This window comes from Trachinotus anak, unplaced genomic scaffold (assembly GCF_046630095.1).
Source record: "Trachinotus anak isolate AG129_WGS33_773 ecotype Australia unplaced genomic scaffold, CSIRO_AGI_Tana_v1 ptg000033l, whole genome shotgun sequence".
NCBI lineage: Eukaryota > Metazoa > Chordata > Actinopteri > Carangiformes > Carangidae > Trachinotus > Trachinotus anak.
Genome location: NW_027273884.1, coordinates 3,086,325 through 3,113,873, shown reverse-complemented (window position 1 = coordinate 3,113,873; position 27,549 = coordinate 3,086,325). Strand labels below are relative to the sequence as shown.

Here is a 27,549-nt window from a genome sequence, read left to right as displayed (position 1 = left end):
GTCATCTGTGGCACAGTGGAAGTCATGCTGAAGAAGAAAAGAAAACCCTTCAATAGTACGTGTGTCTTTTTTTGGCTGAAACCACAACAGACTCTGTTCAGTGCCATGAAAGGCAGCATTTACGATCAATTGCTCTTTAAGGCTCATTTGAAATGACTGCAGGACTTATGCAGGAGTCTCCTTCCTAGGCAGTGGTCTGTGACTTTGCACTAATTATCTAAGGACTAAGGACAAAGTGAGAGAGATCTTGAGCACGCGTTTGTGCGCGCGCGCGCGTGTGTGTGTGTGTGTGTGTGTGTGTGTGTGTGTGTGTGTGATGGCCTTGTGGGCAGGTGGGGATACAAAAAGAGTTTAAGAAAGTTGCATGTACTGTACATTAGCAGACTTCTGTTCGATCTTGTGATAATTAGTCTCTGAGTTTAGAAGGTGAGGATAGAGTCAAACAAAATGAGACAAATCTGTCCTCAGGTAATTATGGAACCTATTGATACCCAAGTCATGTTGTCTCTTTTTTTTAACTATGAAGCCAGTGCTTGTGTCATTGTTCAGGTCTTATAGGTATTAATCTACCGACACTGTCGATGCCTCATTGACTTAGAATTGCTGAAGTTGATCTTTTCTTTTTTCTTACATTTTAATAAGGTGAAATACCACACTATATTTCAGTATTATTGCAGGAATTCCACTTACAACTACACAGCTATCACTTTGTCACTCTCCATTAAGATCGAAGCCTTGCCAAGCTCTTTAAAGGTTTCTGTTAGATAGTAAGGCTTCCGGTGGAAAGGGCTTTGCATTGTAATGAGTGATGAGTGGTTGCAAATTGTTGGATCAAACATTTGCAGATGGTAATAAGGGTAGCTATGAGGGATTTGGGCAACCAAAATAAATGGCACCTCGGCGTGGATGCCAAAGCAGTGGCAACCAGTCAGCTCAAACAAACACAGCAAGGAGCAATGATTATTTAATTGTAGCCTAAACCTTTTAATAATGCTTTTCCCTTCTCTTACCTGATGCATCTGTGACAAATGCTGTGAAAGTAAGACGTGAATTTGCTGTTTTTGCAGGTGAGCCATTGGCTGGTAGGACTGCTGCTGGCATTCCTAGAGGGTACTGGAGCTTCTCCTGGGTCGCTGAGGATGATCTGAGCTTTCCCAGCGACTCCATGCCAATGTCAGGTGAGTTGGACATTGTCAGCCCTCCTTAGACAGATGGACAGGCCCCAGCACCTGTGTCCTACAAAGATCCTGTCCTTCCAATTGGCCACGACACCTGGCATCAGCATCTATCAGCACACATAAATGTCTCTGTCTTGCTTGCCCTCTACCATCAGCCAGGGAATCGTCACAAAACTGGTTTCTGTTGATCAGCCTGTTCATGACCCACTCAAGGACTAAAAACTTGGAGTTACCATTACAAACATATAGAATCTGCTAAAGGGCATATAGAATCTTTCTTTTTAAATATTTATGGTGTAACTGGCTGGTTACAGTGGTGAAAGGAAAAAAAATACAGCAGGGATCAAATAAAACTAGTAAAAACAAGTATAAAAATGCAGTACTGAAGAGGCTATGTCAAAAGTATCAGTTGTGGGTCTGTACTGTAGTATGCACACATACCTGCATTTACAGTATTGTATCTACTCCCTAATTTTGTCAGTGGTGCTTGTAGTGTTGCATATTATACAACAAACATTATCCAAAACTATCCAGTATGTAACAGCATTAGAGCTGTTGAAAATTTCAGATAATTGCAGTCAATCACATAATGTGTCAAGGTTATGGAGGACAATACATATCTTAAAAACATATCTTCCAAAAAAGATAAATTAATCTAGGATAATACTGTTTCAACAGATTCAATATTAAAAGACTTGGACTGAAGGTAAAAAAAGGATCAAAACATTGCTACAAAGTACTTATTATAGTGTTTTAAAACATCAAAAATTTATCATAAGACATGGATATGATAACAAATGGAAAGAACAAAGTTACAACAAAGTCAAGCAGAAGTCTTTGAAGATGCCTAGATTTTGATTCTGGTAACTATAATGAATTCCAATGATTTTATTGAAAGATAAATTATTTGGAAGAAGTCATTCAAAATTATGGCCAAAATATCAGATAGTAATGCCAAATACTTAAACTTCATATTTTTTTCTCTTTCAATCTTTTTAAAGAATCCAGGCATTAAGATTAATTTTCAAGTGTTAACTTTACTTTGAAAATAAGCATTGAATCATTCAATCTTCTGAAGCTATGATAAGCAGCAGATATTGAATATTTAATCAACTTTAAATGCCGAACATAAAGTGAGAGAGGGAGAGAAAATGCATCTTCTTCAAGTACAGCTACAGTGTGCAAGTCAACAGAGTTCCCTACATAGGGTATTATCATGGATTCACTGTTATTTAAGATGACAGTACTTCATGTACTCCATGCATTTTAATATGGATCGTGACTTATAAAATTCCTGACAGCATCAGAGAATTATTTATCTGATGTGTTAACAGATTTCAACAGCCTAAAAGCCACATTATTCAAAGAACAGAAGTATGCATGTGGGTCACTGCTATGCCCTTTTATTGAATATTCACTCACTGGTCACTAATCTGAACTGGCTGTCAGACACTGGTGGAGCCATATGTCACAGGCACAATCACAAACACTTTACTGCAGTTTGTAAAACAAATATTTTGTAACTCCCGTTGTTCATCTCCCACAAAAATACAAATATAATGGTCTTGAAATGGAGCTGCAATTTCCTGTATTACTAATGCACACTTAGTTTAGTGTTGTGTTCACAGTATTTACAAAATATGAGTGCTATATTTAAACTCTGCTAAAGTACTGAAATTTAATATCACTATTAATATATTTTGTAGTGGTTTCTGAAATTCTTAGATTTACATTCTCCTCATTCACAGGGATGATTTTCTCTGGTTCAACCATATTTTGCAAACAGATATGGAACGTATTCCAATATTTAATGAGGTTTAATGAGCTTAGAATTTTAGTCACACATGCAAAAGCAAACTTAGTGGACCGGTCAAATCTGATGAGAGAAGAGGCAGAGAGAGAGAAAGTCACAGAGGTATGAAAAGGACTTTTGTCTTCAGTTCAAGTCAGTTTCTATAATACAACAACACAAAGGCCAAAATAGACAATTAACACTGTACATGTCTTTCTATGTAAATATAATGTTGAAGCATGAACAGACATGTGGGTGGTTTATACTGTACTCTTCAACACAGACCTAATGCATAGACTCTGACTAATCAGTGAATAGAAGGTAGAAGACCATTACTTACAATGTTCTACTTTTTTAGTCTATAGTGGAGAAAAAGTCCAGAAGGAGCTGGAGCTGGGTCGGCTGCGTGAATAATTTTAAGAATTGAGATTGAAAACCTGAGTCCAATATTATAGCTGTGGGTAAGTGCATCTGTGTAAGCCCAGAGAAACTTGTGTGCATCCGTCTAACGTCAGACTCTCAGAGCCTATTCGCATCACTGAGAGGCGACAGCTCCAGTGTGATTTCTTTTTTTTTTTTTTTTTGTTATTATATTTTTTTGCCCCTTTCCAACCTCTTGAAGGGTGGGAGGTCACCTTGTAAGTGATGATTCAAAGTCCCACCAGTACCAAACTGTCACCCAACTGTTTATGAAACACATTCTTGACTGTGAATCCCTGGAACCTGCTGCCGCCGCCTATGACTGTGACAGCCTGCAGAGGACCTCACTGTAATTGCTGTCAGTTAGTCAACACATCACTCCACCATTTTTCAATGAATTAGTCTGTCATGCACATAGCCAATAACGTTTTTATGAGTTTGTTCTGTATGGTGAATAGTGAATGGTGTGTGATGTGACTGGATAAGTAAGGATCAACTGCTTGGTAAAAGTCAGATGAATACAAATGACAATAGGACAGGTCAGTCAAACAACTTAAGAGTTTGCCACACACAGCGATAACATATAAGAACTAATGTAATAGGTTTGACTTGTCCTATATATAAATTCTTTATCACTTCACATTCTCCTCCAATTGTAAATGATTGTCTGTCTGTGTAGATTTGTGCTTTGTACCTCATGAAAGGGCTCTTAAATATTTGGTGGTGTTGCATTGTGTTACATAGAACAGCTTCCGAGAAAGGTTTGGAATTGGACAGGTCACAACAACAAGGCATGGTGAACATGACTTAAGGCTGCGTGATAGATCTCTGCTGTCCCTACAGCATCTGCTGTCCGCTGGCATTTATTACCTACCATAAAAGCCAAAACAGACTAACTGGACACTTGCCACCAGCTGCCCCCATACTCTTTCCCTTCTGCCTCTCAACTTCCCTTAGCAGCCTATAGCTGCAGGGGCAACAGGGTATGCAGACTCTATTATTTGAAATTCAGCGCTGAAGCTGACTTCATTGCCACTGTGTGTCAGTAATGTCAGAGCCTTTGACCCAAACCATCTTCTGCCTCCCATCTACAGTGGTGTCTTCCCTTGTCCCAGGGCAACTTGTGGCCTTATTCTGTGTAGTTAAACCCTTCCCATATGCCATCTTCACACCATCTCATTCTAGACCTTTTCTCCTCATCAAGATAGATTGTCCTGGTTCAGCTGTGGCTGCCAGCTGCAACACAGGCACTCAGATGGATGCTAGCCACTTGAGGAGTTGCCGTGCTCTACGATAGAACATCTGCCTCACTCAGCTGCTAGTGCTGTTCTTGTGTAATGAGACACAGCAGAATAAAACATTTGCAAAGGCAGGGGGTATAAAAGACAGAGCATTGGTGCAGGTGTTTAAATATGGCATCCTCCTGGAGTCACATCATTTAGCACATTATTCCATTTGCACAGCTTTTTCATGTTGTGGAGGATAGCTGAAATCACGACCCCGTGAGCTTTTGTGTGCATGAGTGACAAACAAAAAAGGCGAAAAAACCAAACAAAACAGCACATAAATACACAACATAAGGACAGTATACCAGAGGTTATAGACAAAGAGCAAAAAGATATGTTTCTTTAGGAAATCATTGCATCACCATCCATTTTATCATGACTTCAACATTCAACATACAAGGTTCAGGTTATATTCATTGTACTGCCTTTTTTTCTTGAACAGTCAAATAATTTCCTAAACTAAATGCCTGTTATTCATAGTGTTTTATGAGTCTCTTTTAAATTGTTTTTAACATCTTGCAATATTCATATATACAAGGTGTCAAAGAGATTCCAGGATGAGGCAAAAGCCTCAAGTTTAGCCTCACATCCAAGGGCCATTTAAAAACCCAAACACTGCAGCATTAGTCAAACAGAAAACAGTAAATCTTTAACACCAATTCTCAGTATATCACATACATTCCTCAAACACTAACGTGTCATTAATATCATGGTATTAGTGTCACATATTGGATTTCCAACTCAGGAATATACCGGAGATTATGTTTGACAGCTACTTTGAACGTATCAGGAATAAAAAATAATGAAATTAATGGAAAAACAAATCTCAGTTTGGCTTGTGTGAACAAGACAACCAGCAAACAAACATACAGAGGAAAATGTTTTATAATAGATATGGCACAATCACCTGTGTTTGAGTTTTTTGGTAGCAGCTGATTGCTGTTGAAACTGCCAAATTCACTCTATCACAGATGCTTTTCTGGTTGCTCATTTGTTAAGACGCTCTGGATCTGGAAAATGCATTTAAAACCTAGATGTATTTTTTTGATGGAAATTAAAAGACCAAATTAACTAAATTTGCTGACACAGTTACTGTTGCTGTTTACCCTTCTGACTTAGGGTTGTTATTGACTTGTGTGGTGGGAAGCTCACCAACTGTTTAATGATTTTCAACATATTGTAAGGCAAAAAAAGGCTTTTTGTGTTTTTGGCTTTGTCAGTAGATGCTTCAATATCTTCAAGGCCTCAGAGAGTCTGTTGTGAAGAATTTCTCCTGACCCTCCTACCTGTGTGCTGCCTTTGTAGTTTTGAAGAGTAGATGCTAAGGATAAGGTGAAGGAGTGAGTTCACAAGGAATTGGAAGGTGGACATTTGACTTTTATACCTTCTGATCTAGAATCAGAAACTGGCACCTGGAGTTGAGCCAAAAATTTTGATGAGCCAACAACTACATCTAATATTTACAGACAGCTCTCTCCTTTTTGCTGTCAGTAAACAAATCACATTTGTTCACATTCATACCCGTCCTTTATCTCAAAACCAGGGAAGAGAAAACATTTAATTGGTTTTCAGAATGGCAACACAACTGATTAATATCAACTCAGATTGGGTAAAGAAAAATAAGCAATTTCTTATTAATTTGTGTCCCCAGCAACCGAATCAGAGTTCTGTGTTTTATGTTTTAGATTTTTTTTTTTAACAACACTTTTCATACCTGCTGTTTGTCAAAAATCACACCCCATTAATCTATTCATCTGTACATATTTGACAGGACAGCTCCAGCTCCCTTGAGATTAACTGAATTTGCCAGGAATGTGTAGTCCATAAAAAGCCAAATGGATACATAAATAGGCTCAGCCAGACACAATCTCATTGTAATCAGGAAATAAACATATTCATCATCTGAGCTAAAGGATTTCAAGGGGAAATTTGTCAGTGCAGTGTTTACTCTTGATCCTCAAAAAGACATACATTCTTAGATGTAATTTACTTGATGTCAAATGCACTCATGTGCAAATCCACCATCTCATTTTTTAAAACATGCAATCACATAGTTGTACACTACTGGGAATTGACTATTTCATTTATATACAAAATTAAGATGACCACAGTTGGCTTGCATCTCAGTGACCTTCAGCTGTGTAACACGACTCTTCACTCAATCTCTGCTCTTTTGATGAATGAGGTCAGGGTCATAGGGTCGTGATTCGCTCATTAACCAATCACACGTCCTTGTTAACACAGAAAGAACCCCTGGCTGCTCTCCTCTCAAATGCTCTTCTCAATACTAATGGGGCTAAGATTTACCAGTGTTTTTACAATTAATTAATTTCTTTGAAAGCACCCGAGCACATTCATTGTATGGGCAACAGCATTTACAGGCTTTGTTTATGGTTATTTACTGCCTCTCTTTATATTGAATAATCAAATTATGTTACAAATCTAGCCCCATATACAGACTGCTCCATTAACGACCTGAGCTGCATTTACAAGTGGACCTATGCATAACACTCTTCAGAAACAATACTGATTATGATCTTCTATGTAAGCATACATAGAAAGACAAATCACAAGCCATTACTGTTCTGGTGTTTTTTTTTTGTTTTTTTTGCATAGTAGTTTTCATGGAGGCCAGGTCACATTAGGTTACTTCTGGCTTTAAATTAATCTAATAACTGTCCTCTGTCTTCAGAAGAAATGACATGAAGACAGCAGTAATTTGCCATTTTGAGTTTCACAGATTTACAGTCTTTAAACGTAAACCCCATGAAGCTTTAAGGCTTTATGTCCTCATATCCTGAGCATCACAACCATTGACCACCATCTTTGGGGTATTCATAGATTGCCTTTAATTATCATCAAAGCCTGTTGTGCTGGGAACCCTTCCAGCTATCCCAGGAAAATGAGAATTTGAGTAATAGATCCACTAAAAACAATGATAATGTGATTTTAATCAAGATTGTTCTCTAGAAGCATTTATACTGTCTTTGGTTACAGGACTGATGGAATTACATTCAGATGAGATGACATAAAATTAATGGAGTGTAGATTGGAGTAGGATCAAATTAAACCTTTTGAAATAATATCACAGTGACTGCACATGGAAACTCTTCATTGAGCTTTGATCTAAATCACTCATAGTGAAAAAGCTAAAATATTGGCTAACATAATGTTGATATAAAGAAATGCCAGTATTTTAACAAACAAGTGACAAGATATCTTATTTCTCTTATGATGGCTAGAATTAACTACAATTGATAAAGTCAGTATTAGGGATTTTCTGAAAATAATTTGTGCATCTTTACTCTAATATAATGCCTGTCAAAGCCATATTTATCAACATGATGTACTGTTTGTAACAAAGACAGTCAGTTCAGTTGAGGTTGTAACTTCTTATTAAGTGCATTTTTATCATAACTTGAAACACAACTTTACTCAAGAAAGTGTTACAGTATGTAATGAGCCACTGCTCCTGGAGCCAGCTGAATATGTGCAAAGGTTAAATCAAATTTAAATTTTAACAGGTTCTGCAAGACAAAGGCAGTCTATCCTTTTTAGACCAAAATTCCCAAGCCTGTCTCCTACAAATTCCATCTCTATTCAACTTAACAGCAAATAAATTATGTAGGAAATGTAATCTCTTGCATGGTTATTTCCAAGGCAACATATTTTTTGAATGAATAAAGCATGAAATTCAACAGCAGTGGAGTCACCAGGAGGTGGCTGGGGTGGGTGGCAGGTGTAAAAAGTGCACAACTGTCACACCAGAGCCCTGTCTATGGTTAGGTATAGGTAACAAAGGTACTTTGGCTAGGGAAAGATTGTAGTTTTGGTTAATTGTAAATAAACGCATTGTGTCTGAAGTCATTAAACCAGACCATGATCTTTCCCTAACCTAAAAAAGTGTATTAATGCTGTGGTCACTACCAGTGGACATTTTTCTGCAAGATACCTTGGCTGAAAACAAATACATTGATACTGAACATATCAATAAAATGTTCACAGACAACATATTTGGATTGTGCCAAAAGTGTAAATTAGCAACATACTGCATGTTCATTATATTAACAGAAAACAACATCTGGTCACTGTTACACTCTGTACGAAATGTATTTGCTATTGCAGTTTAGTTGAATTGAAATGTAAGTTTTGGGAGGCATGGGTGAAACTGTTTAATACATTTTAGGTGGAATTCCACTGTAAATGACAGTGTATCATTTCCACATGAAAAGTAATACAATATGATGGTGAACATCTATGGAGTTGAAGTACATTAACACTGATTAATTGTTATTTTCAGAATGTTCCCTAATGCCACTAAATAGAACCAAAAATCAAAAATTAAGCACACAAATTCTTCTGAGATATTGTGGTTTCATAGTGAGCACTTTTCAATTTCAAACAGTGTTTCCAGTAATTAATCTGTGTTTTGGGACAAATCAAATAATAAAACAAACTGTCTACCTTTTCTTCCTACCTAATTAGCAGTGCTCAGTCAAAACAATAGGGGGCAACCAAAGATACCTTTGGCAGAGAGACGAGAAAGAGAAAATTCAAACTGTGGGAAATATTTTTTCTGGTCTCTGTTGTTTCACTGAAAAGCTCTTGTAGTTGATGATTAAATTGTTGAATGGTGTAATCAAAAGGTAAATGAACCCATGCTCAGTAATGTCAAAAAAGAATATGATTATACATTCAGAGGATATCATGGTTATAAAAAAAATCAAAGATGTGAATGAATGGGCCGTAAAAGTCGTGTCCATGGTCATTTGGCAAGTCATCAGTTCTTAGTCACTTAGTACATGCAGAAGGTGGGCGAAATTGGAAGTCAGATCCAGATCTTGCTCACCACATTTGAATCATATCTCTCATCCCCATTTGGCAGCACAGAGAAGTGCTTAGCTCATCAGTGTGCCAAGTGTGTCTCTGCATGCATGAATATTGGAATAAAATCCAAGGGTGAAAAACTGTGAGGAGACAGCTCTGAAACTTTTATGTTAGCTTCCATGAGAATGTGAAGTATGTAAATGTATGAAATCAGTTTTTTTTTTTATCTTAAACTTACCCGTGTGCAGGCATGAACACTCACACATTACACATTTGATGTCAAGCACAGTTTCATTGTAAATTTTATGCTGAAAAAGTACTATTTTTGTTACAGATTATGAACAGTCATGTGACCCCTGTCAGGTCAGCGTGAGATAGATTGTCATTAAAGGTACAACATGTAATCTTTACACATTAAAAAGTCTAAAAATGACTAGAATAGACTATTTTGTTGAGTTGTGTACTTAAATTATTCCAAGGGTTTCCAGCAAATTTCAAACCAGGAAAAATATGTAATTTTAATCAAGATAATGGTCTGTTTCATTTGTCGCCTGTCAATTATGTCATATCCTGTTTGCACATGCGTCAGCGTTGTGTCTGTCAGAAGTGATCAAAATTGACTTTTATCTGGTTTCAAGCCACATTTTTATGATTGGTCATTTTTAACTATATATTTTAACCAGTATATATGTTAACCTTATGTTATCAGAAAAGCAAGCTGAGCAGACATAATTACACATTGTCCTTTGTAGGTAAATAGTTGCTTAAAAGTGGCATGAAAATCATTATTCACTGATGATCAAATCCTGGTGATTGGTACAATCAATGCGAACGTCAATTGAAAGTGAATGTGATTGCTAGCATCTAAATATGTATATGAGTCTGAACAACTGTGCTGATCCGAGCTCAGTGCAACTATAAAGCCTTATACAGCTGAATAAACATAGGCATTTATTGGAGAAAAGGAAATTAGCTTCCACTACAGCCTTGAACCTCTCAATTTCTCCTCATCTCATCAGCCCTCAAGCCCCCTGTGGCAATGACCTACAGGAATCAATGTTTTGCCAAATGACAAGTTTTAAGCTAGAAACCATTACCCTTACTGGCACTAAGTGGTTAGGAGCAACTGCTGCTATGATTCCTCTAAAGGCAGCCACCTCCTCAAGTGGACAGCCGTTTTAACTAATGCCTAGTGCAGCCTAATACAGCCTTAATGCCACCTCATTAGGTAAAACTCCTTTTAGGCATTTAGTCCAACATCTCAAGTCACTTGTTTCAACTGTGCAACTTTTAAGTCCAATAATATATGCTAAATACTGCAGCTGGAAATATTTAGGTAGTGTAGATATTTGATAACACAAAGGGAATGCAATGTTAAAAATAATAGTTGAATAGAATATTGGAGGTGAACATTACTTTTAAACACACGAAACAAGATTGACTTGTTTCTTTAAAAAAAAACCAAAACTGATAAAGACAGTTGGTAAAATCATTCATAATTCATAAAAACCATTCACAATTAGGGCACTAGGGCAAGTTGCTGAAATTAGTTTTCAGACTACATGTTCAGCTCCACACTATGCACTCAACCAAGAGATGTTTAGGACTGAAGAGGGCAGGCTGCAGAAAGACATATCTTTTTTGTACAATTTATGTGACAGATTTCCTCCAAGGCGTCTTGGCATTAGTTTTAGTTGGTAGCATTTGTGTAAAGTTCACTTTCTGGTGTAGGTACAGTTTTCTGCCAAGTTTTTTCCTCCTTGCCAGTGTATTTACAGCCAAAGCCATAACATGCTGCTCTATTAAAAGTCAGCACTTCACATCAAACTATAAAACTGTGTTTAAAACACTGTATAGAACTTTCAAAAACATGTTTGTAGAGAAGCTCAAAGAAAGTTTTAGCTAGTTGCATTTTCCTTATACAAAAGGCCATCCCAGACCATGTCTTCTGCAGGGTTGTACAGACTTGAGAATTGCCCTTATATCATTAGTTTATTAGTGTATACTGAAACAAACATAAGATCAAACGCAACAATACTGTGTGACATTGGTATGTGCTCTCTGTAGTCTGTTAGGTCTCTTATCCAAAGAAGCACTGTTAACACAGATGGAGCAGGTTTTCAGTAGGTGTGGTATCAGAGTTTCACAGTCTGATCTAAAATTTAAAAGCAAAACTCGCCCCCTATTGAGCAATTTCAAAATAGTTTTACACCTGTGGTTCAACATTGTTATGAAACATATTCTTTGAGTATTGTCATAATTGGTCAAATGAATTTTAATTTATATTCACATCCATTTTTAAAATATTGGTAGCACTCCATAGTGGTAGATTATGACAATGTTTCTGTCCTGAGCAACGGCCTTTTGAAGTTTATTGGTTAATATTAGTGGCATGTGGTGGCTTTTTACAGATCTCTCTCTGTCTCTCTTTCTGTCTCTCTTGCACTCTTGACTGTTAAATATAGCACCACCATCAGTCCAATTATAATCATATTTAATGGGAAGCATTTTCCAGGTAGTTTACGGTACCAAGTTTCATGTCTCTTGCTCGTTCCAGCTCACAGCAAATTCAGCAAAAGCATGGGATGGCACATAATGATTAATAGGCCACAAACACATTTATCACTCAATACACAATATCAGTACAGTATTGAGTGATATTAAACAATAAGGTTTGGTTGATTGATTGTTTTACTGTAGAAAAGCTAAAATGTAGAAGAGACTGATAGATAGAAGATGATTATACAGCACTCTGGTTCCGCTCCTCTAGAGCCTAGTGTGAGAAGTCATTTGAAAGTAACCAAGACCTCCCAAGAGTGATTTACCAAGCCACAGGTGTGTCTACATGAGGTCTGTCCACAGGGAGGGAAGGACAGATGGAGGCAAAGATAGAGGTAGAGCGAGGATGAGTGGGAGGAAAACTGACCCATAATTTTCTCTCTGAGCAAATTTTTATTTGTAATTTGTATTATTCCCAGCCCTATGCTTGACAGCAGCAATTTTTACATGAACACTGCATTTGTATAACCCTCTCCACTCCTCCCAGTAAGTAAATGTGCACTCTGCATTAACAGTTACTTCCTGCTTTGTGGGCTGACATAACATGATGTTTTCCAACCAAAGGTATAAGACCATTAAATCTGAAAATAGAAAATATCCAACTGATATGGTTCTTCCTACCTGAACCATTTGCTACTTGTTCTATCTGGGCCATTGCTGTAGTCAAATCTGGACTGAAACTGTAATGGTAGCATTACTAGATTTTGTAACTGTTTTAAAACTTCCAAACAGCAGCAGTTCATTTGTTGAAACTCTGGACTTTCAATCAAAAACATCAGGTGGTGCAGCTGCAACATTATGTTTATTTAACTGAACACCCCCTTCCCCTGGCAGTACATGTAATTAAAAGTTTCTCTTGCTAATCAGTCTAAGCAAGGTGTTTTGAAATGCTTGTGCTGTGTTTTCATATATCCAGTCATCTTTGCCTGGTATTTGTTGAGCATTTAAACAAATATTTTACTGCTACCATCAGTTTTCCTTCCCAATGGATTTTGATTAAGATTAAGATTCTTGTAAATGGGCTTCAAGATTCACTTTAGTTTGAGTGTTGTTTAATAAGTGTTGTTTAATGATTGCTCTATGATAGCCCCTGTTGAAGCACATGTCCCCAAGTTGAAACTTTCGTCTTTAATTATTGTTGAGGAGTGTCTCTCTACAGATACTCGTTCATTTTTATTATGTTCTTTGTGTAAATACTGTCAATGCAGTGGTCTCCATATGTAAATTTAAATGCGTCTTGTTTCACCAGATCAGCGATGCCCTGGCAATAGCAGAACATGTGACCAGCACCAGGAGGGTATCCCAGAATTCACATGGAGCATAGTAGCTGCCGGGGACCTGCGGGAGGAAAGGAATGAGAAAAATGAAAAGATAGGAAGTCCCCAGGGTTGGGAGGAAGGTAAGAATGAAGGTATCACGTCCCCCCATTGTAGGGGAATTTCATTTTTCAACAAACTTTCTCTATCTGCTGCTTCTCACACTTTGATGTTCTCTCCTCATGTTGGATCATCTATCACTTTGTAGCTGCCTTTTTGAAGTCATTGACATTTTTGTTGTGGCAACCTTTTTGGTGCTGTGCATTATGGAGTACCACTCTGTTTGCTTTAAGATAATGACTTAATTATGTCAAGGCAGAAACCTACTGCTAAACAGGCCCTAAAACAACCTCACTTTGATCACTTCAAACCAACCTCAAAGTTTAGTACCAACACAACAGAGAAGTGTGGCATGCTATTGAAATGCTATTAAGATATTACTTTTCATAAAGTTTTCTCTGGTAAAGAGCTGAATATAGTTTACTGAGCCAGTAGTCTGCAGCATTTTGTAGGCCCATGCCTGCAAATCTTCCTTATTCTCGAGCACCATTCATTTTCATACCTTCGGAGATGAGAAAACAGTTTCTGTCATCTTATCTCCCGAGGTGATGGTGAAATGGAGGGAGACAGAAGGGTCTATTTATTTCCTTAAATGTGTTTTTTTTCCTTTCATGAGCCACAAGTCTGAGACCATATGGGTGGACTGCTGAATGAAATTGGAAAAGTGAAATATATTGACTGGTAAGAGAAAGGAGTTAGTGCGAGTGGACTGTAAAGATGATTGATGTCCATCCTGTATATCTAGTTTAAGTTGCAAATTAAGGCTTGTACGCGTGCGTACGTGTGTGTGGGCTAAGCTCAGTGGTTCAGGCATCAATAGTAAGGTTAATATAGTTTAAGAAACCAAGGTGAACTTTCAACAGTACAACCCAGTCCAACACATTTGATTGATCTCTGTCATCATTATCAACTAGGAATTACTTTCCAAATATGCTAAGTAATTTGTCAGTACTGTCAATACATGTAGTGTATATTTGACTGTGTGCATGCATGGTGCACCATATTCCCTCACTCTGATGCATTAGTAATAATAATAATAATAATAATAATAGATATTGGAGTTACACAAAATGTTGATGCAAAGTTTAGGGAATCTAGTTTTCAGTAGAAAATGTGTTTTTTGATTTTGGTATACAAATATTTCAGTCTTCAAAAACAATCTTTCCTGCTTTATTAGATTTGTATGCGTACTTTGGATTACGTAACTCTTAACTCTTTAATATGATAAGGACAAATATTCACCCATTCCAGAAACCAGGATTATTGCCTAACCCTGAAAGTACGAAATTATTAACACAACGAGCTTGTCTGCACACCTAAAATGATTATTATTGAGTTAATCCAAAGGATACTAAATCTCCATGACCAGGGATTTGATTAAAATGTGTATGATATGCACACACATTATAGAGATTATCTATGATGCAATGAAATAAAAGGGGACCTCAGGTTTGGTGTAACACTCATACGTGTGTTAGTAAAAAGAAAAAAAGAAAAACCAGATCATGATTGAAGCCAGGCGATGCAGAGTACAAAGGAAATGTATGTGCATAATCATGTTCATGCCCTCAGTTAGCCACAATACAGTTGGCGTGTTTTGAATTTAGCTGGGTGAGCTGCTGTCTCCACACATTTCACTGGCACTTGCAATTTAAAAGGGATGGAAATAAGGAATTAATACTTTATGGTTGTGATGTAGAATTGCTAGAGCTGTTCTCTACAGTACCAAAGATGTTCAACTTTGAAGTTTGTAAATGTGTTTCTTTTATCCGGAGATGCTGGTAGTTAGCTTTGAGTTGTGTGAACACAAGCTAACAAATCACTGAGGTTACCTAGAGTAAGCAGAGTTCCTGCTGCCCATTAATTAATAATTAATGTCCTTTATACTGTAAAGAATAAAGTATGGCAATACCACCGATGCAATTTAGATTAATTCCCAATGTGGTTGTGTGCGATATTGAATTTTGCCTTATCCTGTAGGTCCCAGCAGGCCTTGGCTGTGATTAAGTGACCAGTTTTTTGTTGTATTTTATTGCAAATGTGAAACGGAGTGTGGCTTCAAGCACACATTCTTAGTCAGCATCGTGACCATTATCATATCCAGGCCATAACTAGCATGTGACTGCAGCACACAGAGCACCCTGCACCTCCTCTAATGTTCATATGTGAGGGGGACACTGGGTAAAATAATTAATGAGAACAGCATGAGGCAACGGTGCCCTTGGCAAGGCAATTAGCTTAAGACAATGCTTAACATTTAGATCAAGGAAAATCATAGCTGTAATCACGGATTGATTTGACACATTAGCTCTTTCTGTTGTGAGAGGGCACAGTCAAGTGTTTTTCCACAGCAGCTGACTAACAGGTGGTAACATGCAGCAGCAACTGTGGAGGTAGAACTCAAGGAATCATCAAGAAAACATCCACTCAATCAAACCATGTAAAAAATATCTTAGCACAAAATTCTTCTTCTGTGACACTAATTGAGTTGATTGAAAATGAGTCACCTCTGTCGAATACAATTGAGGGAGGTTTTGAATCAGGCTGCTGTGGAAGAGGTGAGACAATGACAGAAAAAGATTTGAATGTATTTGGCCTCTCCTGTGCCCTTTCTGCGCAGAGCCGGTTGTCTCAATTCCATGTCTGCCCCCAGTGTCTCCCGCCAAAGAAAGTGTGAATATGATTACATATTGATTTCTCGCTCTTAGACGCAGAATAGAGAAGCAGGAGCTGGAGCTTGGAGTTGACTGGCAGGAGGAGATATCCAGTACAACACTGTTTGCTGGAGCCGTTGATTTGTTTGTTTGTAATAGAGTGGCCCTGAGGCTGTCTGTCATTTGTCAGCCCAGGGGGTCATCTAGATTTCCTTAGCTGGGCTGAGCATTACAGGATTCAGGATTAAAAGGCAAAATGTAGAGGGAGCAGCAGCTTACGGGAGCTAATGTTCTTATCCTACAGTGGTTTTAATGTTCAGAGTTTGGACAAACTCTGTCAATACAGATCTCAGTTTTGCATTTAGAAAAGTTGCTCCACCAACAATCACAGAATTTTAGGGAGCCATATATCTGGGCTGAACATGTATCTTAAAACCTGTAGTATACAAATCATGTAGCCCTAAAAAAACATGGAGTCATAACCCAATTCCCCTCTCTGACAAGAGAGTCTTTCTTTGAGTCATATGTGATGAAATTACAACTCGTATTCAGTTTTTTTGTTAAATTGTTATGCATACATTAAAGTACATTATACATTTTAAATGTGTAGTTAAGTTCAAGTTATTAAACTACCATAAATGGAAACTAAACTATTGAACTTTGACAATGGAAATTACTATACTATAGAATCTTTCAATAGTAACATAATTCCCAGACAGGGCCGGGCTTTGCTATAGTACAAGAGTGTACAAAAAGTAAATTAATTAGTTAATGAATGTAACTATTTCAGTGTGGCAAAAATAAAATAGTCTGACTTTCATCTGTTGTGCCAATATCATTGAACACATGCTATTCTTTCAATGACATTCAGTATGCATCATATTTCAACTGTAGTGTTACCTGTCAGAAATTTTAATGGAGAAAGATATTAACACCAACTATTTGTATGCACCATAAAATGTACTGCTGTCCATGTACTTTTTCATTTTTAAAACATACATACAACATCTAACTTTACCTTTCTAATTCCTATACTATTTACCTGAGATAGATAGCTCTTTCATTGGTTGACCAGGTGTACACACATATATGTGAAAACACTGACATATAAAGGAAAGGTAGCAATTGTGTGTAGCTGTCTAGAATAGGTTTGTTTTTTGGTGATTTATTTTTACTTGTACAGTGACTGGCAGACAGTTCTTTATCAGTTACTATTCAGTCATCAATGAAGTGGCACCATTATTTTGGCTCAGTCACTATATATTAGGTCTTTGAGAATATAGACTGAGCAGCAACATGGGGTGAAACAAAGGCTGCAGCTCCTGAGAACTTGTACATAGCTGCCTACAGACTTTAAAGTGCCTTTTGCAGAGCCTCAGTGAGGCCTTCTGGGAATACCATACTGAGCCCTCTCATAAGGACGAAAGGCCTGGGTTGACCCTGTCTTTGCACAGTCCAGAAGATAGAAATTGGCAAAGAACACTGAAGGTGATCCTTATTTATTAGAAGCTCCGCACAAAGTTTCTCAAAGTTTGATTTAAAATGAGCCAGAAGTAGAATTTGAGACTGCATAATTGCTCTCACCCCTAACAAGTGAGATTGCATCTGGACAGATCAATGGTCGACTTGCCACACAGACAGTAAAGCCATCTGATGCCTTTTTCTGCACCCAGAACCCTTCTTATCTGAGCAAATAATTATGAACCATTACTCTGGATAAGAGGCAATTTGTTCTACTTATCTGTTTTGGAGCTGAAACATAATAGCTTTGGCATTTGAAGCAAGACTGTGCTTTGGGTTTGGCTCCTCCATCTGCAACCTGACCTGTTAAGCATGGCAAAACCAGGATAAAAGAAAAAACTGCTACCTCTATGGCAACACACTTGGCCTATCAGACCTGTGTTTGACAAGAAAAGGGGATGTGAGGTATTAAGAATGGAACAGTTTCTTTCAAGGAAAAACAGCACTTGGCTCAACTGGCAAGCTAACCTAGACCACAGATAGAACCATTGTAGGAAACACAGTTAGACACAGAAACGTTGAACACATGACCTTTTGTTTATAAGGAATCTTCCTTTGTGTGTTTCAGAAGACACATTCTCCATTCTGCAAGTAAAAGACATGCAGGACAACAAATTCAATGTTTTATGCGATATCCTGTAAAACCATATAAAACATATGGTGCAGTAGAAGAAAATGCATGACATGTGCTCTGACTAATATAATCACAATCTCTTGGCAATCCAGTCCATATGGAGCATTTATTCTATATAAATGCTGAGATATTATTTAACAAATGTGGTGATATAACATATGCACATACTGCCCATTACTAAAGTATTGTTATTTTTGTAATCTAATGAAAATCTAGGGGTGCAATTACAGCTCCAACATCTGTAACACTTCACAAAATACAACATCAACACCAAATTTGTAGGCTTCCAGAAACAGCAAGGTTCTACACCAGAGAAAAAAAGAAAATGTGTAGGATAACCACAAACTGAAGGAAGCCAAATGCTTAAAGAAGTAGCTGACTGAGTAACTGTAGCAACTCAGCTTCCTACTCTCTCTCATTCTTCTGTCAAAATGATTTTTCTCTAACAGCATTTTCCAGACTTTAAACCTCATCATCTTTGACTGCTGAAATTAACTAACTAAAATAACTTTTTTTTCTACTTTAAAGACATTGGGAGTCGCTATGAAGTTGTTTTCACTTGTCATGAAATCATTTTCTCTGTGGCAGCAAACCTGTCACAACAGCCGTTAGAAACTCCTTTAACTTAACACTTTTAGTACTAACTCTGAAGGACTCACTATACAGACCTGACTCTCACTCACAAGCATCTAAGCATCTAAGCATCTAAGCATCATGCTGTTAACACTCACAAGCCTAGCAGTATTAATGCTACAAACAACCCATAACGCAACACTGTAAAAGATCGTAGTTACACTTGTACTCTAGCTATTGAAAAAGGATATCTGGTGTAATGAACCTTTAATTGTCTAGTCCTCAAATATAAGACGACCCCCACTTTTTCAAACCTAGTTTCCAAAAAAAAAAACATCATCTTAAATATGAGCCAATATTATATTCTTTATCTCCAGAGCAGAACCTAGTCTTATTTTTTTCCATTCATTTTTCATAGGCGCGGTGCAAAACCTATTAGATGCTGTGCCTAAGTCTTATAATAGTAGGGAAAACTTTGACAGTAGGGAGTCAATAGGACATTGTAAGAAGATTAGAGAGAGATAATCGACTATAACATACAGCACATTTTAGTAGATTGATGCCTAGAAACGCAGAGCACCTTCTGCACATTACAAGTTAAGAAGAGAAATGCACTTTACACTGAAAAGCCTCCTCTTTGGAGTTTCCCAGAGGGAAATGGTGTTTTCTACAGAGAAGGATTTTCTTAGAGAGGTCATGTGCCAATTAGCATGGTAACATGAGAGTATCTCAGCTAGTGTTGAAGGCTAAGGGCCATGCAAACTGATGGGTCAGTGCGTTAAAGAGCATGCTAAACATTAGTGTCTGTTGCACTTCAATGTTGCACTGCAGTTTTTCAGGTGTGGTAGGCAATACTCTTCTCACACCATGTTCAGACATCCCAACAGAAATTGCAGATACTGCGTAAGACGTTTTAAACCAGGACTCCCTCCAGCCCTTTGCCTTTCAGCTCACATTTCTCAGAATCACCAAATCACTTGATGACTCACTGCTAATGAGCTGCTATAGATTTGCCAAGGCTGCTTTTCTTCTTTCATCAATGAGTATACCTTGAAGGCTTTTCTGAGCAAAGAGTTCACTGCATCATGGAGACCCAGGAGATCCAAGAGAGCACCCTCTAACCTTGAAGTCCTGGTCCCAATGAGCTTGCTGCATCCACTCAGTCTTTGTTGTCAAGCATGTTGTCAGAGGACCCAGTAATTGTTCCATTGTCAATAATCCAGCAAATGGACCACCTTCAACCTGCCTCTTTAATGAACTGCCATGCACTATAAAAGCAAGGTCAACGGAGTGTATCGGCACTACATCGAGCTAATCACTTTTTACTTGCTCTGTTGTTTCAATAATTTATTACTTCCCTGATTTTCTGAAGTTGCTACTTCATTACCCTGGCCCTAAATAACATCACAATTACCTCACCACCTATTCAGAGGTTCTTTTTTTTTTTTTTTTTTTTGCAAAGTTGATATTTTTGTAATTGCGCTGCAGATTCATGGAGTAGTAGACTAAATTACATGTTGCTGCTGTGAAATACTGAAAGTGTATGAAAATATATGGCTCAAAACCTTCTATTTTTTCTTGCCCCTTGTACAATGATCAGCTCCTCACTCCAACAGAGGCTGACACCATTCCTGGCAAACTCTCTCCTGGGATAATAATTACCTGTGTAAGCTTTAGAGACTCTGTCATTCTCTATTCTCTCACACTCTCTCACGTTTAATGAACTACAGTTATAAGACAAATAACAGAGACGTAAGCAATTAAGATAGAAGGCAAATAGAAACAAATATCAAATCACCATATCAGCATTAATTCTGATGTAGTTAGGATACTCTCTGTAGACTATCCAATTAGAATACTTGTGCTATGTTGTTAAAATCTCATCCAAAGTGTGTCTGTTGTGTGTATGTATGTATGGTAACTGAACCTACCACCTGTGGTGCAAGTATAATAAAAGCCTTAGAGGGAAGGAATGTAGAATTATCCAGCTAATCTGTCTTTGCTGTCCCTTGTGTGATATGCATTAGTCAAAATATAATTAATGCTTTGTCAGAAAAGTCTGTGTATGGTGGTAGCTACCATTATAGAAGCTGTTTTTATTTGCCAATTTGTTAAAATATGTTCACGAATTACCTAGAATAGGAAATTAACCTATTTTACCTTCCAGACGCTTCTCACTTAGGCTTGAGTGGACCATCGATCCCTAAAGGTCAGATCAATTGGTTTCTTGAGAGACACTGTCTTCCAAACTCATCTCGTACCCATATCCTGCTGCCAGGATATCTGTCCTTACTCAATCAATCAGCCTATTGATTCTGACCTAAACATGAGGGCATGGGGGCGTGTGCGTGTGTGTGTGTGTGTGTGTGTGCGTGTGTGTGTGTGTGTGTGTGTGTGTGTGTGATGGTAAAGTAAGTGAGTCCTGGTCTGCATTCATCCATGGAATTACGTGGGCTTGGCTAAGTTGTGCACCAGAGCTCAACTCATTTGTCCAATTGAAATAAAACTCATGCCAGCAGCAGTCCCGAGAACTGAATTCCTGGAGGTCTAGGGGTGAAATGATGTTGGGAAGAGCAGCATTGGGGTTTGGCGGCTGCAGGGGGGTATGTGAGTCTTCCCAGAATTCCTCTTTAGTGTTCCACCTGCACTGCAGCTGTGTTACTTTTGATTAATTAGGCTCTTCTGATGGTGTGTCCCTAAGGCTTCTCTTTTGGTGAGAGCGCAACCACAAGATCACACATACTCACACACAGCATGCTTGCAATAACAAACACTTACACACACCATTAGACATTGTGTGTGGCAAAGCAGGACTCCCCATGGCTGTGATCAGACACATTTCTGCTTCCACTGGGGACCAGCAGAGGTGATTGGAGGGTTTGATTCATCCTCCATCTTGGACATGGCTCTACCTTTGCTGTACCCCTGGTGGTCTTTGAAGCATTTCACATCAGAGACCCCAGTGTGTTTCTAAGCTTGCTTGTAGCTTTCGCACTTTGTACACTTTTTCCTCCCTCAGTTTTTCATCGGTCATTTGAAGCAAAGATTACAACACAAAGCTCAGGTGACAAATGTTATCCCTGAGTCTAGCTCAGTCTTCTCCTGGTTTACTATCATTCTCAATGCAAGATACTTTCTGTCCCCTCAATCATTAACAAGTAAAACCCAGATAAAGTTAAAGCTCTACATTTTTAAACCTCTCCTCTTTTGAAAGGTTATTTGTGAACTATAGCTCTACGACAATACATGGAGTTCTTCCAGTGAAAACTAAAGTAACATCTGTTCTTGGGTTTCACTCCTTAGTGTTTGTGTTGTGGATAAAAAGCACAATAAATATACAAAGAGGGATGGCAGAGGAGGAAAACAAGCTTCTCCATTTAAACACTATTTTTTCACAATATCAGAATTCAACAGAATGTAACATAACAATAACGCAGCAATTTTGAAGATGAAAATTGCGGTCGGTTTTAAAGCTATATAATAGTGTGGGTTGAAACCATTTAGAAAACACTGGCTTTCCTTCTGGCCTCCCCAGTGCGAAAGAGAGTAATAACACCACTGATAAGAAATGCAATGGCAGGGAGATAACAGCAGCACCACAGACAAATGTCACTAGAAAGCCGAGTAGATTTCATATGTGATCAAGCTTGTAAAAAAGGTAAGATGAAGCCCAAAGAGTGGAGAAATGGAAAATGATTTTGACTTCTTTAGTGTTAAGAATTTGTCACATAGTAGACTTTCCAAAAGGGGACAAAAAATATAGCTGAGAAGTGACCCAGATATAGATTAATTAAGTACTACAACTATCACTCTCAGAGTAACTGACATGTTTCTGGTACAAGGCTAAAAGTGCTTTCAGACAGCAAGAGATTGTCACATGAACATAGCATCAGATGTGCTCAATGATATAAGCCAGCAAAGACCAGACAGATCAATGAAAAGAAACAGTATTATAGCAACATCAGCTTCAAAGTCTTATTATCTGGTCTGGGTCAATAAGCAACATTTATGATACTACTGTCAGTTACCTAAACTTCCTATATTAATTGTGTTATACTGCTAACCATTTCCTCTATTTTAAGCTACAACCCACTCGTGCTGAAATTTGCCAACATTTACCACTAACGACACTGTCAATAGGAAGTCATTAGTTTTGCGAGTATAAGTGCAAATGACATTGTCATTGTTTTTATTAGTTTTAGCAGGTATTTGGTGATACTGACAAGTTCAAATTTTGAACTGATGATGAAGCTTGATGGAAAGTCAAGGGTTCACCACAGGTGTTACAATTCATTCTGTGGTGGACAGGAATGTACTAAACAGTATTTGAATGCTGCTTTTTTTTAATTGGGTATACCTAGTGCATTTTTTAAATTTTTTTTTATTATATATGCACCACAAAAATCCCAAATCACCCATGAAGTTAGAAATAGCAAAACAGTAGTAGTTGTTGTTAGTAGATGTTGTTGCTAGCATTGCCACATTTTTGAGTTTCAGATTTGCTTTTTCATCTGAGAGTAATTTGTAAAAACCTTTAAAAATGTTATACATTAGAGATAACAGAGTAGCTAAAAGTAAACTTTAAACTAAATTTTACTGCAGTCTGATGGATTACACAGAGAAGTTGCTTAATAATAAAACATCAGAAGTCATTGTTTCTGTTTATGTCAATCAAAACCTTTTCACCTTCATTCATCAGGGATGGTAACAGGGAACTGTGTCTTGTTAGTTCATAATAGTTGGTGTGAGTAATTGTGAATTACTGTTAGAATGTAAACATTTTGAGTTGTTTGTGTTTGGCTCAGTAAAGAAAGGATTAAAATTAGTTAAAAAGAACTCTTGAAAAATGCAATAACAGTGGCTTCCCTTTCCTTGAATTATATGGTAATGAATTAATTAAAAACATGAGTTTGTGTGCACGTGCCTTTGTTTGTGTATGCGGCACACAATTCATTTGTCATACTTGGCTGGTTTGTTATTCATTGTCATCACCCTCTCAAAAAAACATTTAGATGCTGCTTAGAGACAGTTTTTCCTCCCTCTGAAATCCTCTGCACATTATTTATTAAATACCTGAATCAGATGAATGTTCTTCCTGCAGCAGCAGAGAGCATTATTTGTTATGCATGAAACAGTCCAGCTGGATTTCTTAAACCTATATGTTGACATGTGCTGGGATTTATCTCGCTGAGATATGACAGGGTACAGTTTGTCTGTATGGAGTTGTTCAGGATCTCAGATGTTTTACTGAAAGATTTTTGGTTGGAATGTGAGATGAAGAACTCTGAGACATTTGCAAAAGCAAGGAGAAGCTCTGTTGTGTCAAGACAATAATGGATTAAATTTACATTATATTTTTCTTTAAAGTCAGTTGTTGACCTATATATTGGTAAAAAAAAAAGACCATGGAGAAGAGGACACTCCTCTGCTGGTTGTAAAACAACCATGAACACTGACTACATTGGTGGTTACAGTACACTGGCCTCACAGGGCCAAGAGGGCCTGTCAGATGCTTTAGATGCTGGCTTACAGTTGCATCAGTATTGTTGCCTTTGTTGAGATTTACCAACAAGACCATGTTGCTGATGTTAGACAAGCATGTCAACCCCATTAGTGAGTTAAGAAAAGGGGATCCAAATTTACTCTTACAGTTTAGACTTACAGTTTACACAGTTATATGTTCATTTCTGTTAGCATAAAAGTTCACATCTACAGAGGTTCCCAACGAGTCATGTGGAATCTAATGTGAATGGCAAACCTGAACCTTTGCAATCAAATGGTCCTCATTCATTTTCAGTAATTAGTAAGTGCAACAACTTGAAATGCTATGACATAAAACAAGTTGATGTTGCTGATCATTGGGGATTTTGTAAAACACTAATTTCCTTAAGAAGTCAGACTTTCTTATGATTAATACACAGCATTTGTAGTAAGATTGTTGGATTCATGTTTGGTATTTATACTCAAGCAGATTTGAAAATGCTACATACTCAGCATTCACCCAGTGTTGTAAATGAGTAATTTGTTATAAACATGTTCAAAACAAACAAAATCTTGTTCCTTTGATATAATGATCACAACCCAAATAGACTTAGATGTTGAACATTGAAAACTAAATCTATATTATGTTTACACATCCTGTGCATGAGAGAAAGTGAGAAGAACCAGCAGACACAGAGATGAAGACAAACAGAATAAAAACATTTAATACTCTGATGTGGAAAGAGAGACAGCAGCAGAATGAGAGACATCCAAACATAAGAAGAGACGCTGCTCAGTCCCATTTAAGGTGCTGGATGCTTTGAAGGATGCAACACACAGAGGGGGGTCCTTGAGAATATATATCTGAGGGCCAGATTCCGTTCCTCTTTGTCAGCTAAGAGAGTCCGTTGCAGAGACCAACATTTCCAATTATTAAGAGAGGTTAATCTGAAATGGCCAGCAAAGTGTAATGTTTGGATTTATATGTATGTGGACAACTGGCAATATATGTGCACCAGGTCAATGGTAAATACATCCATATATCTATTCTAAGTATCTGTGGTGACTCATATCCTGGTTGATAATAAGACCAAAGAGTGGAGACACAACATGCTGTGTTTTTGTTTTTACTTGTTCAGTTCAAGTGATAAATAGTACAATATGATCACTTAAATACAAATGCCCACTAAATACAACATGGTCATGTGATGTTTTTTTTTGACTTAACAAGTAGACATGAATCTTTTAAATACTCCACCAAACAACTGATGGGATACACCATTTCATATTTGGTGGATCCTGTGAAACAGGAAAATGGACAGGCTTTGTTGTTGAGGGCTTTGGGTTTTTGCCTGCTATAAATTTATTCAAATTTTTATCCAATATACTGTGGCAAGCTGCCACGAAAAATAATTCTTAAAAAGTTTTCTTTTAGTCTACATGTTTAATTCGTACCCCAAACACAACTTTTTTATCCTGCCAAAGGAAATCTGGTTTCAGAATCAGAATCAGAATCAGAATCAGAATCAGAATCGCCTTTATTGTCATTATACATAGTACAACGAAATTTGAGCGCTGCTCCCTTGGTGCAAACAATGGTAATTAAATAAAATAAATAAAAACCTAAAGAGAGCACAAAATTAAAAATAAAGGAGGTATAAAAAGGCAGGTAATATGTACAGATATTTACACGTGGTAAGAATGAAAAACCCGATTATTACACTTTAGGCCCAGTTTTATTGCACAGGTAATTGGTAGTTATTCAGTGTGATCATCTGGTCATCCAGATCTTTATGTCTTTGTTGACCGCAGTGATAGCCCTCGGGAAGAAGCTATCCCTGAGTCTGTTGGTCCTTGTTGTGTGTGACCTGTACCTTCGGCCCAATGGTAACAGGTCAAACAGGTGGTTACCGGGGTGGGAGGGGTCCTTGATGATGTTGCCAGCTCTGCTCAGATAGCGAGAGTTGGCAATGTCCTCCAGGCTGGGCAGAGAGCAGCCAGTGATCTTCTGGGCTGTGCAGACCACCCTCTGTAGTGCTCTCCTGTTAGCTGCTGAGCACCCCGCGTACCACGCTGTGATGCAGTACGCCAGGATGCTCTCTATGGTGGCTCTGTAGAAGGTCACCAGCAGCCTCTCCTCCAGGTTGTTCCTCCTGAGCACTCTCAGGAAGTGGAGACACTGCTGGGCCTTCCTCTCCACCGCCGAGGTGTTCGCAGTCCAGGAGAGGTCGTCGGATATCTGCACACCCAAGAAACTCATGGTGTGGACTCTTTCCACACAGTCCCCGTGGATGTAAAGTGGGGCCGGGTCTTCTCCGCCCTTCCTGAAGTCCAAGTAATCCAACCACTCTCACTTTAAATATGGACAACAAAAACCAAATGGCGGTATACCACCGGAGAAGAGGCTGAGTCCATCTTCCAGTGTGCTGGTCACAACTGTAACCTGTGCGTATCCCCGGCTCTGTGTACAGTCCCTAGTCACTGGGAAATACTCCATGCTACCTACCTTAATCATGCCAAGCCTCCAAACACGCCCAGACCTCAGCAGAGCAAAAAAACTTTGCTCAAAGAAATTACCTGCCTGGTACCAGAGGTAACTCTGACAATGTCTGTTTGTCAGAGATCCAATGTTAATTAGATTTGAAGAATTAGGATTCATTCATAAAGAACTGTACTAAATTAACGAACAAACATTGGTAGAGATCTTATATGAGTAGAGAAGTAATTTGAGGAGTCACGTGTGGGGAAAAGAACTGAACTGAAATGTTACCAAAGATTCAGCATTGTTTTGTTTGGGAAGAGGCTTTACTCAGGGCAAACTGAGGAGACGGAACTGAGCTTGTCTGCATAGGACCTTTCATGTTTTGTTGAGTGTAGGGTTCGAAATACAAGGATTTATTTTGAAAGACCCTGTGATTGTACTGTTTGCACTGATGATTGCTCAGTTACTTAATTATTTGGTTGCAAACTTTTTGGTGGCTCAGAACTAAATAGTTTATCATTGTTGGACCTGTTGGCACCCCAAAAAGGAGAAAAAAAATGTATGTGTAACCCGCTACAGTAAAGGTTAATCAAATACACATTGTTGTACATCTTAAATACATAGCTAATGTAAGTCACTTATGGTTCAGTTCAGTTAACAGTAGTGCAGCTCTGTGTGTGTGTATTCCTTATTGATTCTGCATATGAGTGCATACCTCAATCTTTGCTGGCAAGGCCAATTGTTTGTTCCATAAATCAGATCTTAA

The 27,549-nt window shown here is 38.0% G+C and overlaps 1 protein-coding gene across 5 annotated transcripts in view; it reads left to right on the top strand.

Moving 5' to 3' along the window:
- Window positions 1-27,549, top strand: part of alk (ALK receptor tyrosine kinase) — a 204,927-nt gene that overhangs the window by 15,403 nt on the left and 161,975 nt on the right. For 4 of the 5 annotated variants that reach the window (XM_071471038.1, XM_071471041.1, XM_071471039.1 and 1 more), the window contains 2 exons: window positions 1,068-1,178; window positions 13,312-13,473. In XM_071471038.1, the coding sequence (XP_071327139.1) occupies window positions 1,068-1,178; window positions 13,312-13,473 (273 nt within the window). The remainder of the gene's footprint in view (window positions 1-1,067; window positions 1,179-13,311; window positions 13,474-27,549) is intronic. The other variant, XM_071471040.1, reaches the window with a different exon arrangement.